General features: G+C 36.0%; 1 protein-coding gene and 1 long non-coding RNA gene across 2 annotated transcripts; both read left to right on the top strand.

The window, feature by feature from the left end:
- The first annotated feature begins 4,432 nt into the window (after window positions 1-4,432).
- On the top strand, window positions 4,433-6,994 carry LOC126616765 (60S ribosomal protein L18a-like protein). The gene is made up of 4 exons (XM_050284878.1): window positions 4,433-4,822; window positions 5,261-5,336; window positions 6,324-6,444; window positions 6,617-6,994. Exons 1-4 carry the CDS (start codon window positions 4,606-4,608, stop codon window positions 6,674-6,676), a joined length of 474 nt encoding a protein of 157 aa, XP_050140835.1. The 5' UTR covers window positions 4,433-4,605; the 3' UTR covers window positions 6,677-6,994.
- Window positions 6,995-7,870: 876 nt separating this feature from the next.
- On the top strand, window positions 7,871-10,503 carry LOC126616769 (uncharacterized). Its single transcript, XR_007621250.1, has 2 exons — window positions 7,871-9,812; window positions 10,140-10,503. It is a non-coding gene; the product is annotated as an uncharacterized LOC126616769 (long non-coding RNA).
- Window positions 10,504-15,941: the final 5,438 nt, after the last annotated feature.

Below are 15,941 nucleotides of genomic sequence, written 5' to 3'. Positions count from 1 at the left end.
ATAGCAATGGTTTTCAAGAACCAAAACCCAAAAGTCAATAGGAAACCGAATACTTCGGTATTTTTCGGGATTACCAAACAAATGGGATTTGGAAACCAATCCCATATCGAAAATTTCGGTATTTTTCAGGATGGGATTCCCGAACTTCAGGATGGTTTTGGTTTGGGATTTTTCGGTTTGGGTTTGGGGATTTTTCGGTTTGGGTTTGGGACTTTTTCGGTTTGGTTTGGGATTTTCGGGAATTTTTTCCAGCCCTACCATGTAAGTGACCAAATAAAAAATAGAAAAATTAAAAACCACATGCCATTAACTAAGTAATTAATTGACACAATTTAAAATATAATACCACAAAAAATTTGGAATATGTGCAAATTTGTTTCTTGTAAAAAGAATTCAAAAAAAAAACAATATATATAAATATAGTAGCATATTATAACAACAACCATAAGTGATATGGTGGTTAAGGCGTTAAGAGTCAAATGGGAGGGGGGTCGAATCCCTTTAGTTTCAAAATTGAGACTTTTCAGAAAATTTTAAGAATTTTTGGATGTCATATCGCGATATTATAACAAATATCGCGATAATATCGTTAATATCGCGATATCTTGACGAAAACTCATTGAATACTCATTAAAATATCGGTAACCCAAAAAAACGAAAATATCGACGAAATATCGTCGATATTTTCGATATTTAAATCTATGCTCGGGAGTATCATCGTCACATCACATGCAACTAGTTGGGTTGATCGCATGGCAGAGATAACAATAGTTCGATAGAACTATTTACACATTTATTTTTATTTCTTAAACATTTTTTTTGAACTCTTGGTTATCAGGTTAAATCATTTGAAAAATATTAATAACAAAAAATTAATTAAAGTGTGTATAAGGTAAAGATGAATTTAGCACGATTTCCAGGATCTTTTGTGATCATGTGCATATATTGTAAAATAAAAAAAATTGGCAATGTCTCTTGTTTGAGAATAATTTACATGAAATAGATTAACTTCGTCATGTCGTTTCAGTTCAATAATACATTATGAGTAATTTTAGGTAAACTAATTTTTTAAATCAAAATTGTAAATCATATAATATGTAATAAGAAATAAAGACGTTAATCGATACTTAAGATAATTCAATCAACAATCATGTCATATGATTTACAAAATTTGATAGTATGGAATTGTGTTTACTTACTTTAAATTGAGTATTCATTTCTCTCATTTTCCTGTTAGGATTGAAAATCTTGTATTTTACATATTCATACGATTGATTCATTAAGTTTCCAAAATAATAACCAATAGATTTTTTACTAAGCTGTGTTGAACATTCACATTCTAACAGTTGATAATTATTCTACGGAGTAAGGCACTCTCCCCTCTTACTCTCCCTCTCCTCCCCTCTCTTTCTCATTAACAATTATGATTAAGCTATGTCAACATTTTATATTAACTGCTTTATATAAAGAGAGACAAAAAATAAAAGGAAAACTAATGAAAATGGCTTGAAAACTTTGAGTTTTAATGATAAGAACAAAATAAAGGGTCAAGTGAATAGTACCAGAATTGACTTTTTAGTGTAAAAATATGATTTTTCGTTAAAATAAACAGTACCGGAAGCTTTTCGTTAAAGTTCTAAAAAATAAAGAGTAAGAAAAAAAAATGAGGAAAGGAGGAAAGCTTAGAGATTAAGGGTGCGTTTGGTACGCAGACGGGACGGAACGGGACGGGACGGGACGGAACGGGACGGAACGAAGGTGTAATTTTTGAAAAAGACATGGGGTATATTTGTCTTAAAATGGTAAAACATTGTGTTCTACAGACGTGGAACAAACCCGTTCCAGGGGGAGGTGGGACGCAAAAACACCAAAAATCTGTCCCGTAGAACAGCATGTTCCACCCATTTTTGGCGCACCAAACGCGGGACGGAACGCCTCATCCCGTTCCGTCCCGTCCCGTCCCACGTACCAAACGCAGCCTAAGAGCGGAGAGAATTATAATCCTTGTTTCACTAAGTCAAACACTACACGTGACTGGATGAATTCACTCACTCCTTGTTTTACTAAGGTAAACATTACATGTGATGTGATTCTGTCAGGTTGTGGTGGACAGAGGTCCAGATTTGTCGGCAGATGGATATTGGAGAGTGGATTAAGTGGAGTGGGACACCTGCAACGCAAAAGTTTGTTACCTTTCACGTCATATTACCATTGAAAAAATCAAGTACATAGGGCCAATCATGTCTCAACACGTGGCGCATACGTGTGATATGTTTCCACCCGCATTAGATATTTTAATTGAATTTAAGAAAAATTTTTAAGTACGGTTTATTTTTAATGAAAATTCATATTTTTATTTTAAAAAATTAATTTTGGTACTATTTTTTTACGAAATATTTTTGTCATTTTCGTTAAAACTCAAAGTATTCAAACATTTTTAATTAGTTTTTCTTTTCTAATTTTTGTTTCTCTCTCTAAATCAAATTAAGGCCTACATTGAATATATAATAATCGTATGTTGTACTGAATATATTATAATTTTTATATACGTTTTAGTTACTCCACGCGCATTTCTAATTGTTTGTTAATTCCTTTCACAGTCATCTCAACCCCTATATATTGTTCAAAGCGGTTTTTGCCACAGCTTCCTAATAAGCTTCATAATGTATGATTAGCTGCCAAATTTTTATGCCGACAGATTTCTAAAAATTACGTAATAAAGTGAAGTTTAATAATAAGACCCCGTCCTTTCCGCCCCTTCATTGTTAACTTTGACTTGGCAAGGGCCAGTCCTCTTAGTCACGTATGTAATATCGTAGACAAACAAGTTTTAATTTTGATTGGTATCTCAGCTAAGTCATGTAAAGCTTCTTCCATTATTCTGGTTCTTTGGCATGGAAAGAGATCCGTTTTGGATCTCTTCAATCAAATTCCACAGATCAAGTGATCCGGATTTTTGAAATTTGATCTAACAACTAAAATTATTATAACTTTTAAAATAGATTTATGTTTTTAACTGTTTGATTAAATTTCAAAAGATCGGATCACTTGATCCGTAGGTTTTGGTGGAAAACATCTGAAGAGGATCTATTTCCATTTGGCATCCTTTCCTTGTAGTTAATTTAGCTCGAAAGAGTTGAACTGCTGAAAGTGTTTTACAAAATAGTATTCCATATTTCGTTAAAAGTTTGCGCATGAGCCGACTAAGCTCATCACATCCGCTCGTTTTTAAGCTATAAAATAGTATTCCCTTTGGCATCCTCTTCAATCTGCTCCTCGATCTACAAAGTTTTAGTTTCTTTTTGTTTTGGATATTTTGGCTGCCCAACTACCCATCTCATTGAAACTCGGCCCACAGTAGGATAAGGCACATAACTAGTAACATTCAAGCCTCCTCATAATTAAGTTTATTTCCTAGAAAAAAAACAGAAAAAGAATGGTGGTTGACATTACAAAATTTAATTGTATACTCTTTAAGTTTTTTAGTTTTAAAATGAAAAGTACTCATATGACGAGTGTATAATTGGATTTTTCGAGTGTCAATAACGGTTTGTTAATAGTAATAATTTTTAATTTATTGGCCAGTGAATTCACTTAATTTAATCATCTTTTTGCCCATTTTTGTTGAGAAATTTTAAAAAATTGATTTTCACACACTTTTTAAATTTTTTTTTACTGTAAGACTAAATAAAATCGAACAAAAACAAAACATAATGTTACACATAAGTGTGTAGAGAAAGAAGAAAAAAAAAATGGTGTGTTTATCACTTCCTAATTTTAGTCTCTTTTCAAGTACAAGAACAAGTAAACACCAACAAATGGGACTCATTATTAGGTTATAGACTTGGGAGACAAAAATATATAGCTAAGTTTCGACCCTATAAAGTTTATACCCATTATTTGGTGGTAAATGCCTCAATTCAGTCGGAAAAGCTCTTAAGTTCAAGTTACATTGTTCAACTCTAATAAAATATTAAACCAATATATATTTGTAGTAAGTTTGATTTTAGTAGCGACTAGCTCATTATGGAGACGTAACTCTATCGTTGAGTATTCGATTGAAAAAAACAGTTATTCTAATTGCATTTGAATTTGAATTTAATTACAGAACTTCACCACAAAACGCATGTACTTAAAACAATCCCTGATTCACAATCAAATATATAACTCGTTTAGATGTGTTTTTAAAATAACTAAAAGTGTTTTTGGTGAACTTGTTTTTAGAATTAATTCTTAGTAAAAAAAACAAATAAATATTGGAAAAACACTTAAAGTGCTTCGTGAAAGAAGCACATAATTGATACTTCTTACATAAAACACTTTAAGTGATTTTGAAATGCAAAAATATTTTTTCTAAAAACGCTTTTAATCATTTTAAAAGTATATCCAAACGAACTCTCCATCATCAGATGCTCAAATTTACATTTGCTCCCTTTTCTTAGCATTCACACAATATGAAAACGAAAGAAAATTATTAACTTGTCGACTTGCTCCGACAGCTCCTCCCACCTCGCAAGTTCCAACTACCAGCGACCAAAACTCCAAACTCCAAACCAAAATCACACAAACAGAAAGCTCGAAAACCAATAATTGTTACTTGAAAATATGGGCGAAGACGAAAAGAACAGAGGAGTGTCAAGTGATCATCAGCATCACTATCCCCCTCCGCCACCCGAGTACGGAACTTTCCAAGGAGTAGCCAACTACCCACCACCGCCTCCGCCGACAGGATTCCCTCAGCCGGCGCCGCCGCCGGGAGCCGCTAACCCTTCGGCTCCTCCTCATCCTGAAAACTACGCTTATGGATATCAAACCGTTCCTGGTATGCTTTAGAGCCTCTATCTCTTGTTCTGTTCTTAATTTGATTGATGATAACTTTGTTTTCTCGATTGGTATATACGAGAGTTTAAAATGATAAGTTTGTGAATTCAATTTGTTTTTCTGGGTTGGAATTATTTGACTTATTTAGTCACTGCAACAACCCTTTTGATTTTTATCAACAGAACAGCTATGGATTTAAGTTTTAAACAATCTCAGTTATGCTGATAGTGGTTAGATCAGTTTTGTAATGATGTCATTAGGGTTTTTTTATTTTTTTTGTTCTATTTTTTAGTGGAAATTTTGTCGTTGAATGACTTGATATGTATTTTTGTTGCTTATTCCATTTTGTGCTTTGTGTTTTATCTGGATCTTCATTTTCTGTTGTCGTAAATGTCGGTTTCTTAGCCGTGTAATTGGATTGCTCTGTTTATTGTTCTAGGTTATGCGGTTGCTGAAGGGCAACCTGTAAGAGAGCATCGCCTTCGTTGCTGTGGTTGTGGACTTGGCTGGTGCTTGTAAGTTTGCTGCTTTAAAATTTAAATGGCTTTGTGGAAGTTGATTGATATGAGGGTTGTGACAATGTTCTGTAGTTATAAGAAAACTGAAGGTTTCAATCCTGATGTATAGGTAAAGGGCTTAATATTATTTTCCCTCAACTGATAATTTCAACTAGTCTAGCATGGTAGGATTTATATCGAGGTAAGTAGGACTGTCTGAAGATAAGATAAGAGAAATCGGTTAAGGTGGTTTGGACACGCGAATCAAAGACCTACAGATGCTCCGGTTAGAAGATGTGACTATGAGAGGGAGGGTCAGATTAAAGGGGATAGAGGAAGACCTAGGGAGATTTTGAAAGAGACGGAGTACTTGGAGCTAACGGAAGACTTTAAGAAAAGACATAGAGTACTTGGAGCCAACAGAAGAGTTGACACAAAACCGAACGCAGTGGCGTTCTAGGATTCACACGGCTGACTCCACTTAGTAAGATAAGGCTTGGTTGTTGTTTGTTGTAGTCTAGCATGGTAGGATGATATTTAAGTATTGGATCTTTAATCAAGAAATTGCATCACTGATCGAGCTTCGTAGTATTCTAATAGTTATAGAAACATGAATACTGACAAGAAATCTACAACATCAACAGAAAAACTCTTGAATTTATTGTGCAGAGTTGTTTTCTATTGTGGAAATTGTCAAAAATAGAATAGACTGAATTTGAAGGAAAGATTTGAGATTTGTAGAAATTCAATAAGCACGAGAAATGGCATTTGCGGCATGAATTGAAAAAAGATAGTGTTTCAATAGGGACTCTGCCCTCATTTTGATAGTATTGACTATGATCGTGTTTTCTGTTCACTGCTTAGAAAGAAACTGAAACTAGCTCCCAGGCTTCCTTAAAAGCAAAATAATAGGATATGTTCATTGTATTCGCGGTTTTCTTGCAACTATCAAGTTATCTATAACATCAATAAAGATTTGTTAATTTTCTGCTCTTTCTTTTGCAGGTTTATTATCGGTTTCTTCCTTGCTACCGTCCCCTGGTATGTTGGTGCAATTATCCTACTTTGCGCTAGGAATAGGATGGACCCCCGAGAGAAACCAGGATATTACGCTTGCACAGTTGGCGTGAGTAACTCTTATTTCCTTTCATTTAGATTTTTGGAACAATGTACTCCACTTTTTATGTTTTATCTACCTCCAAATTTCTTTTGTTTGTCAAATACTTACCTCGTTGCCAGTCTAGTCGTCTTTTTTTTTTATCCTCTATTCCTTTTTTATTATACCACTTTATCTGCAGGCTCTTCTTGCAACAATTGCTATTGTACTTGGTGCAACAAAGGGAGGTCATGGCTGGTAATCTCATAGGGAGGAGTTATATAGCTTTTGTATGGTTGATACAGCCACGAGTCCGGATTCTCGGAAGACTATGCATGGATGTCAATCTGCTTATAAGTTATCATGTACTGTTTGAACTTGTGTTAGCCAAAATGATATCTTGACTCTTACTATTTGATGATGCTATCTATTAGTTATTGGTCCGATCAAAATGTTAAAGTATGCGCATGTCAATGGGTTGATTCGGTTCTCGAATGTTTATAACCACGAGAGATTTCGAGTCCTTGTGCAAACATAAGATTTTAGTGATAGCACTCTAAAAATTATTATTTGTTGGAAATTTACAGGTGTTGTTGCTAGCTTAACATATGTGCGATCTAAAAACTTATCGTCTCATCGGAGTAAATAGCTAGAAAAAAAATTATTTGTTTGCTCCAATATTTCAATCTTTTAACCAGATCATCGCATTCCCCATTTCCGTTGATGAAAAAAAAAAAGGTTTAAGCCATTAGTGTTTGGCCAATTGGTGATGAAGAATGACTGTATTGTTCACCCATTTGTGCGACTCGGGGAGTCAGGGGTGGAGGAAACATAGGCCAAGGGACACAAGCCCTATTCCAAATCTTTTGTTTCTTTTTGAATAAACGATATATCGACACTAAGGGGAAGATGATGGATTTAAATCTCATAATGAGCTAACAATAATATGGTTCAAATTCTCCTTTAGCAAGAATCAAACCTAACATTTCTTACTTACAAGTGCAAAAAAAAAAGAATATCATTAAACCGTAGTACTAAGTGACTCCAAATCTCATAAAATCTTTCAGATAACTAACGTATTAAAACTTGGGCAATTATGTTTTTTTTTTTTTGAAATAGAACCAAGGCCGAAGCCGAAACAGCAGGAGAGCCAACGAATGGCGAACACCAAACAGGCACAAAGAGAAAAGACGATGGAAGGGGATACATACAAGCAGACACTACAACCAGGTTGAGTGTCACCCCAACCACCGCAACAACAACTCAAGGCGGACAAGGATGACCATCCTTATTCAGAACGTGCACCAACGAAGATGGGGGTCTGTCAACCACTTGGGCAATTATGTTTACCAACAAATGTTGGACATTTATTAGGTGGGTAGCATAAGGTGATGACGTGGGCTAATATTTAAGTGAGTTTTAACCCTAAACTCTATTCGTACTTGAGCCGAATAATTTTAGCTAAAATTTGGCTATAAAATAAAGAGCATCATTAGAGATTATCTAATCCTAGTAAACCCGAGTTGCGAAAGGAAAATAATTGAACAATTTTGAAAGTATTTTTCTTTATTCAATTTCTTGGTCCGAATTCAAAACGAGATGATGAATGAGCAATGAGGATTCCCAGCACAAGCCTATTGACTATGTTTCTTTTCATAATCGCATGTATATACATATTAACTTTTGGAGTGTGGGAAGCTTCTCTCTATAAATTATTGATTATCATAAATTCTGAGTCCAAACTCCAGGAGTTGCTGCCTTTACTGATTTTTCTCAGGAATCAATCGGAGCTTTTACTATTTCAGAAGCCCTTGTCAGGTACTCTTCTTCTTTAATTTGCTTGCTTCCTTAGACAAACTTTTCTTGAGAAAATAATATTCTGTGACTATCTGTGTGTGCGCACGCGCACATACATGTGAGTATTTTGGTATATATTTGTCAGGTCTAAATATTTCATCTCTTTTTATTTACTTAATATTAGAAGGGGTTATCTTTATGCTGTCACCTTTTATCTTTGTGCTATCACCTTTTGTCTTTGTGCTATCACCTTTTGTCAGTTGTCAATTCCTTAGGTCTAGTTTATCTTTGTGCTGTCACGGTTATCTTCCCTAAGTTACCTTTTGTGGCATAAATGAAGGAGTCAATCTCCTTATATATTGCTGTACAATTGTAATGATCTTATGATGAAAATACAATACATACTTTGAAAATCAACATGATATCAGAGCAGGAAATCTAACCTGCCTCTGCTGTACTACTATCTGAGCGTGTTCAATCTTCAAAATGGCTGAAGACAATTCGTTAGGATCAGAAGCTGAAAGTTCACAGGTGATTTCCTCCATGAATGTGCATGAGGTGGATGTCAACCCAAATCAAATATTAAGCTCAGTCGTGTTAAATGAGTTTAATTACTTGCCTTGGTCGAGAGTAGTGTCTCTGGCTCTAGGTGGAAGGTCCAAGTTAGGGTTCATAAATGGAAGCATCAAAGTACATGATGCTTCCTCACCAACCTATGAATCCTGGCTTAGCAAGGATCAGTTAGTTATGTCATGGCTCATGAATTCCATGGATCGGAAATTAGCTGAAATATTCAGTTACTCTGAATCTTCATACCAGCTATGGGAGGCGGTTAAGGAAATGTATGGCAGCCAGAACAATGCTACAAGGGTTTTCCAATTAAAGAAGGACATCTTCGATCTGCAACAAAACGACAAGCCGTTTGTGCAACTCCTAGGAAGCATGAAAAGCATGTGGAATGAGTTGGAAATTTATCTCCCTCATACAACTGAAGCAGCACTGCTACGAAAGAGAGCAGAAGAAGACAAGATATTTCAACTCTTGTCCAGTCTCGATTCAACGTATGAAGATCTACGGTGTCATATACTCATGAACACAAAACTTCCTTCCTTCACCAGTGTATGTGCAACAATCCAACGTGAAGAAGTTAGGAGGAAAGTCAGGAACATGGGTATAATGGCCAGTGTACCTGAGGCTAGGGCCTCTATAACCAACGAGAGGAAGTACAAAGGAAAGCATCTGAACTTGAAGTGTCAACACTGCAACAATATAGGTCATGTTAAAGACATGCTGGATTTTACACCCAGAATTAAAGCCTGACTTCATGAAGGACAACAAGGGTTTACAAAGGGTGAATCGTACTACACACCGAGCAAATCATGCGTTTGCCTCCACCTCTAATGGGTTTGATCCATTCAAGAACTTCATAGCGAATCCAGTTGAACTCATGAATGAGTTTATGTCGTACCTTCAAGGCAAGAAAGGAGGGGCTGGAATTGACCGTGCAGACAGTATAGGAGAAGGGAACTCGACGGCATTGCTCGGCAAGTTTGCGGGTTTCTTGGCAGACACGAAACCCGTACCCCAAGAAAACATGCAAGGTATCATGAAATCCTTTAAAACTGCTCTTAAAATAAATATGTTGCATGATTTTTGGGTTGTAGATTCGGGTGCCACAGATCATATGACTAACCATGTGTCTAAGTCTCAAAAGTTTGAAAAATTCACTAATCCTTCCCAAGTTTCAATTGCAAATGGTGAGAGTGTAAAGGTTTTAGGAAAGGAAAAAAATAAAAATAATGTTAGATGAAATTGAATCAATGGCTTTGTATGTACCTTCCTTCCCATTTCAACTTCTATTTGTGGGAAATATCACTAATACCTTGAATTGCTTAGTTATATTTTCTCCTCACAATGTCATCTTTCAGGATTGTGCCACCCAGAAGACGCTTGGTGAAGGGTTTTATTTAGAAGGTCTCTATTACATATCAAAAAGCAATCCCAGAGGGTTCCAAGCCAAGTTCAATCCCATTCAAGATAATCAATTGTGGCATCAACGTTTAGCTCACCCTTCTCCACCCATTTTGTCAACTCTATTTCCAAACTTAGGGAATGATGTTATTTCATGTGAAACATGCCACTTGTCTAAGGCCACTAGATTATCTTTTAACTCTTCCTTGTCCAGAGCTAGTAAGTGTTTTGAACTAGTTCATTTAGATGTATGGGGACCAACTAGTGAATCTTTTGATGCTTATAAGTATTTTGTGATCTTTGTTGATGATTTCTCTCGAATCACATGGTTGTATCTTCTAAAGTCTAAGAATGAAGTTATGGAAGTATTTAAGGACTTTCATAACCTTGTTAAAAACCATTTCTCCTCTCAAATTCAAACCTTAAGGTCTGACAATGGCACCGAATATATGTCCTATATCATGAAACAATATTTAAGCACTCATGGCATCATACATCAAACAAGTTGTGTTGGCACACCTCAATAAAATGGTGTAGTCTAACGCAAAAACTGTGATCTACTTGAAAAAACAAGAGCACTAATGCTACAAATGAATGTACCAAAGAGATTTTGGTCCAAAGGGGTTATGGCAGTTGCTTATATCATCAATAGATTACCCAGCTGAGTCTTGGATTTCAAGTCTCCCTTAGAGGTCATGAAAGGAAGTAAAATTGATTTCTCACACCTTCGAGTTTTTTGCTGCATCTGTTTTGTGCATATTCAATCTCATCATCGAGATAAATTGGATCCTAGAGCTGTTAAATGTATTTTTCTTGGTTATTCATCTACACAAAAGGGGTATAAGTGTTATAATCCTCAACTAAGGAGATTGATTGTGGCCAAAGATGTTCGATTCCATGAAACTAATCATTTTTTCAGCAAGTCACATGAACTCACAAGTCAAGGGGATGACAGCTTGGATGTGTTCCCACTACCAAGAATCGAACTTGAGGCTCCTCAACAACAAGATCCCAGTCATGTTAACATTGATGCATCTCTCAATGAAAGTAGCAATGAAGGGTCTCACTCTGATGGTACACGGCATGAAGATGGTGATAATCAAGATGACCCTCATAATACGGTCCAAAATGCGAACGAGTGTGAGACAACTTTTCCTGCTCCTCGACGCAATCCAATGCGTGTTAGGAAAACTCCCACAAGACTTCAAGACTTTGTCATCTACAAACCCACACATCTCATCTCCCATTGTGTGTCATACAAGAGAGTGACACCAGCCCATGCTGCATTCCTAAGCACCATATCAAGTTACAAGGAGCCTCAGAATTTCCATGAGGCCAACAACCAAGAGGTTTGGAAGGAAGCAATGCAAGAAGAACTTAAAGCCCTAGATCAACACAACACCTGAAGTATCACCAAACTTCCCATAGGCAAGAAAACTGTGGGTTGCAAATGGATTTATAAACTTAAATTCAAGTCAGACGAATCAATTGAGAGACATAATGCAAGATTGGTAGCTCAAGGATTCACTCAAACATACGAGGTGGATTACAAAGAAACATTTGCACCTGTTGCCAAAACGAACATCGTGAGAGTGTTATTGTCCGTGGCAGTAAACAAGGGGTGGTCCATGTACCAAATGGACGTGAAGAATGCATTCTTGCATGGAGATCTCAAAGAAGAGGTCTATATGAAATTTCCACCAAGGCATCCTCAAAGTAATGAACCGAATTTGGTGTGCAAATTGCACAAATTCATTTATGGCCTGAAACAGTCTCCACGAGCTTGGTATGCCAAACTAAGCTCAGTTCTCACTAGTGTTGGTTTCATAAGCAACAATGCCGATTCATCACTATTTGTTCACACAAGAGCTATGGGCAAATTGGTTGTGCTGATCTATGTTGATGATCTGATAATTACAAGTGATAATGCTGACGAGATCCTTAACCTCAAACAGTCCCTCAGACAAAGGTTTGCAATTAAAGACCTTGGGATATTGAAGTACTTCCTGGGTATAGAAATGGTAACCTCGCACAAGGGTCTGTTTCTTAACCAAAGAAAGTATGTCTTGGATTTGCTCAAAGAAGCCAACATGAGCGATGCTAAACCGGCAATTACTCCTATCGACAGAAAGCATAAACCTAGCTTGAAGGGCATGCCACTCACGGATATCAGCCATTATCATCAATTGGTGGGTAAGTTAATCTACCTAACAATCATTAGACCCGACATCACATATTCTGTAAGTCTTATGAGCCAATTCATGCACTCCCTGACTCTTGAGCATTTGACCCTTGTTAAAAGGATCTTACGCTACTTAAAAGGATCAGTGGGTCATGGAATCCTCATGCAGAGAATGACAACACACAAATCATGGGATATTGTGATGCTGATTGGGCGGGGAACGCCATCGATCGCAAGTCCACAACTGGCTACTGTACTTTTGTTGGTGGAAACTTGGTCACATGGAAAAGTAAGAAGCAAACTGTTATTGCCAGGTTAAGTGCCGAAGCTGAGTATCGTGTCATGGCTTCAACTGCGTGTGAGTTGATCTGTCAAGGGTCTTCTGTGCGATTTAGGTGTTCCTACAACTCTTCCTATGTCCTTATTTTGTGACAATTAGGTAGCCATGCATATAGCATCAAACCCAGTGTTCACGAGCAGACAAAACATATTGAAGTTGATTGCCATTACGTTCGAGAACAGGTGCAGTCGCAGGTGATTTAGACACATTATACAAGAAGCTTCGACCAACTGGCCGACATCTTCACAAAGCTTTTGGCTTCTCATCAGTTTCAGCGACTTCTGTCCAAGCTTGGATCCATAAACCTCCTGGATCCAGCTTGAGGGGGCGTATTGGAAATGGTTATCTTTATGCTGTCACCTTTTATCTTTGTGCTATCACCTTTTGTCTTTGTGCTATAACCTTTTGTCGGTTGTCAATTCCTTAGGTCTAGTTTATCTTTGTGCTGTCACGGTTGTCTTCCCTAAGCCACCTTTTGTGGCATAAATCAAGGAGTCAATCTCCTTATATATTGTTGTACAATTGTAATGATCTTATGATGAAAATACAATACATACTTTGAAAATCAACACTTAAGTTTGTATGAAATTTTACATTGAAAAAGTTGCTAAGTTATCAAAAGTGCAACAGAACAGTGATCTTAATAATGTTTTTGATTAGCCATCAGGATACATACCATTCTGTCAAGTTGATGGGAGAACTTAATTATGGACTTCTCTTCCCAAAGTGGAATTCCATGATGACGTTCATTGATCGTTTACTCACCCTTCATGACTCAACAGACATAAAAAATATAGTCTTCGACTTTTTCGGCATGGAGACATCTATGGATCAGTAACTGTGGAGGACCTCTCGTACTCGTGATTTGATTTGCACTACTGTTGGGTATAATGGTGTTGAACTGTTAGCCTTATAAGGTTATACAATTAAAACACAAACGAAGAGTGACTGACCTGATTCCAATGGTAGTTACCGAAGATGCAGTAGCCATGCAAGCAAGACGTCATCGATAAAACTCCAATCTTTATGTTTGCCATGACAAACAGAAACACCAACTCTTCTGTAAACTCCTAGCTTTATGACAATGCTCTATGGGAAGCCTTAGTTGTCGTGTCTAGGGTTAGCAGGGACCGGTGTTTATATACTAGCCAAAAAGTCTTAGATTCCGTCCATAAGGGAAAACTAAAACTCTCCTTTCTTGGCTCTCAAGTAAAATATCATAATCATATATTATTAAGGATTCCATCAATCCTATTTCCAATATAAGACACCTTATATAGGATTGATATCTTTAAGAGATCAAATCACAATTAACATTATTCTCCAATATTACATTCCTATTACATATAGTAGACCACTTAAAGGTTGATTTATATTGGATAAATCCAACATTCTCCCACTTGGTCTACAAAATGTAATATTCATGTTTATACTTGAGATTGGAGACTAATGTCACTTTAGTGGCCATGTAACAGTGATTACATCTCGTCCTTAATGCAGCTTCTGTCAAATGCATTTCTTAACATGGAACTAACAAGGTTGTAGAGTTGACACAACCCAGAACCTTCATAATCACACATGCTAAGATCCTCATTTACATGAAACACAAATTATGATCAATAGATGAAACTTTAAAATTAAACTTTAAATTAACCAAAATGTCTTACTTTATATCATCTCAGGTCCACCTTATTGTAACTCACAAGTTACACTTTATGCTTCTTCGAAGCCTTAAATCTGCCAATGCAGATATCCTTCATCTAATGAAACCACCATAACATGTAGGTGTGAATACATCTCCAAAACAATCATGCATCACTTTCATTAGATCAATAATAATACAAACAATGTTTGTAGCCAACGGACACAACTGAAAATACCAAATAGGCACATGTCCAAGTAAAATATCCCAAAAAAAACTTCATAAAACAAATTAATTCAACACTTGTGAGCAAGATGAATTAATATGTTTTTGACACTAATCTATGCACCATACCAGTTACTTTCATAGTGATTTCCAACACCTGCGGGCAAGATGGAAATCCTCACAACTGAGCCAGTGCACAAACCATGCCATGCCATTTAATATGCAATTTGATAACAACTTGATAACTGATATTTTATCAGATGATTGACTAGCACACGAAAAATGTGACTTAATGAATCCAACTGGAGATTAAAATGAATACATGGATTCTGTACATACCTTATAGGTCATCTGCAACTGTAAGGCATTACTAACACGAAACTCAAACTCCCACTGATCTGCAACATCGTTACTTAATTTGCAAATCAATACTTAAATCATACTTTTGAAAATATGCCTTTGGGAGTAGCCTTACTTAGTCAATGAATGCATATTACCTCAATGAAAGGTACAACTAAGCTTGAAAGCATTCACTGCTGTTACACAAAACATGTATCCAACAACCATCTTATATGTATTAATAAGTCCACATTTATGCTAAGTCCTTATGAGCCCCAAAATAAATGATCAACCAAGAAATCCAAATGATTGCAAATAATAGAAAATGTACGCATATACCAAGTATCCATTCGTGCAACTTAAACATTATTATAGACATTCAAGTAACACAAATTCATGGAAGATAGAATAATGCTTTAATAGATTCATGCAAGTCCACTTAGTGCTCAAAATTTTAGAACAACTCCCACTAAGTTTTCAGAGTTTATACTTGCAAATAAGTTAATGAGTGTGAAGCCCAATTTTCGTTCACTAATTCTCCCACTTGGGCAAACACTCGTTAATATATTCTTTCATAGATGTTCCTAAAGAAAATTGCTCTATATTTTAGACATAATAAAATAGACATCTCAACCAACATAAAGTTGTCAAACAGAATTTCAGCAACGAGTTACACTTACTTTAGAATTTATCATAATTAATTTACAAGCTTGATTGCTACCAAATTTATATTGATCAAAATAGACATACTAATCTTCATAAAATAGAAATACAGAGCCATTTTGGGTCAAAATAGTAGTCTAAAGTCACGTCTCAAAAAACATCACAATCTGCCAGTAAAAACTGTCTATACGAGCATGGGTTACTAGTAAATTCACCATAATTAACATACATGGCAGAAAATTACGAAAATTTTCAGACACATAGTAGACATTTATATGTTGAACATATCCAAAATTCAGGTCATTTGGTGATCATTAGACGTGTCATTCACCCGATTTAAATCAAGATACGCAATCTGCCAGAAACAA

This window comes from Malus sylvestris, chromosome 3, assembly GCF_916048215.2.
Source record: "Malus sylvestris chromosome 3, drMalSylv7.2, whole genome shotgun sequence".
Taxonomy (NCBI): Eukaryota; Viridiplantae; Streptophyta; class Magnoliopsida; order Rosales; family Rosaceae; genus Malus; species Malus sylvestris.
This window is presented reverse-complemented; position numbering and strand designations above follow the sequence as displayed.

Bases quoted from the DNA above. Each gene is read 5' to 3' on its own strand.
- LOC126616765 (XM_050284878.1), top strand. From the start codon at position 4,606: ATGGGCGAAGACGAAAAGAACAGAGGAGTGTCAAGTGATCATCAGCAT. The intron at 4,823-5,260 runs GTATGCTTTAGA...TTATTGTTCTAG, and splicing joins TGGATATCAAACCGTTCCTG to GTTATGCGGTTGCTGAAGGG. The intron at 5,337-6,323 runs GTAAGTTTGCTG...TTTCTTTTGCAG, and splicing joins TGTGGACTTGGCTGGTGCTT to GTTTATTATCGGTTTCTTCC.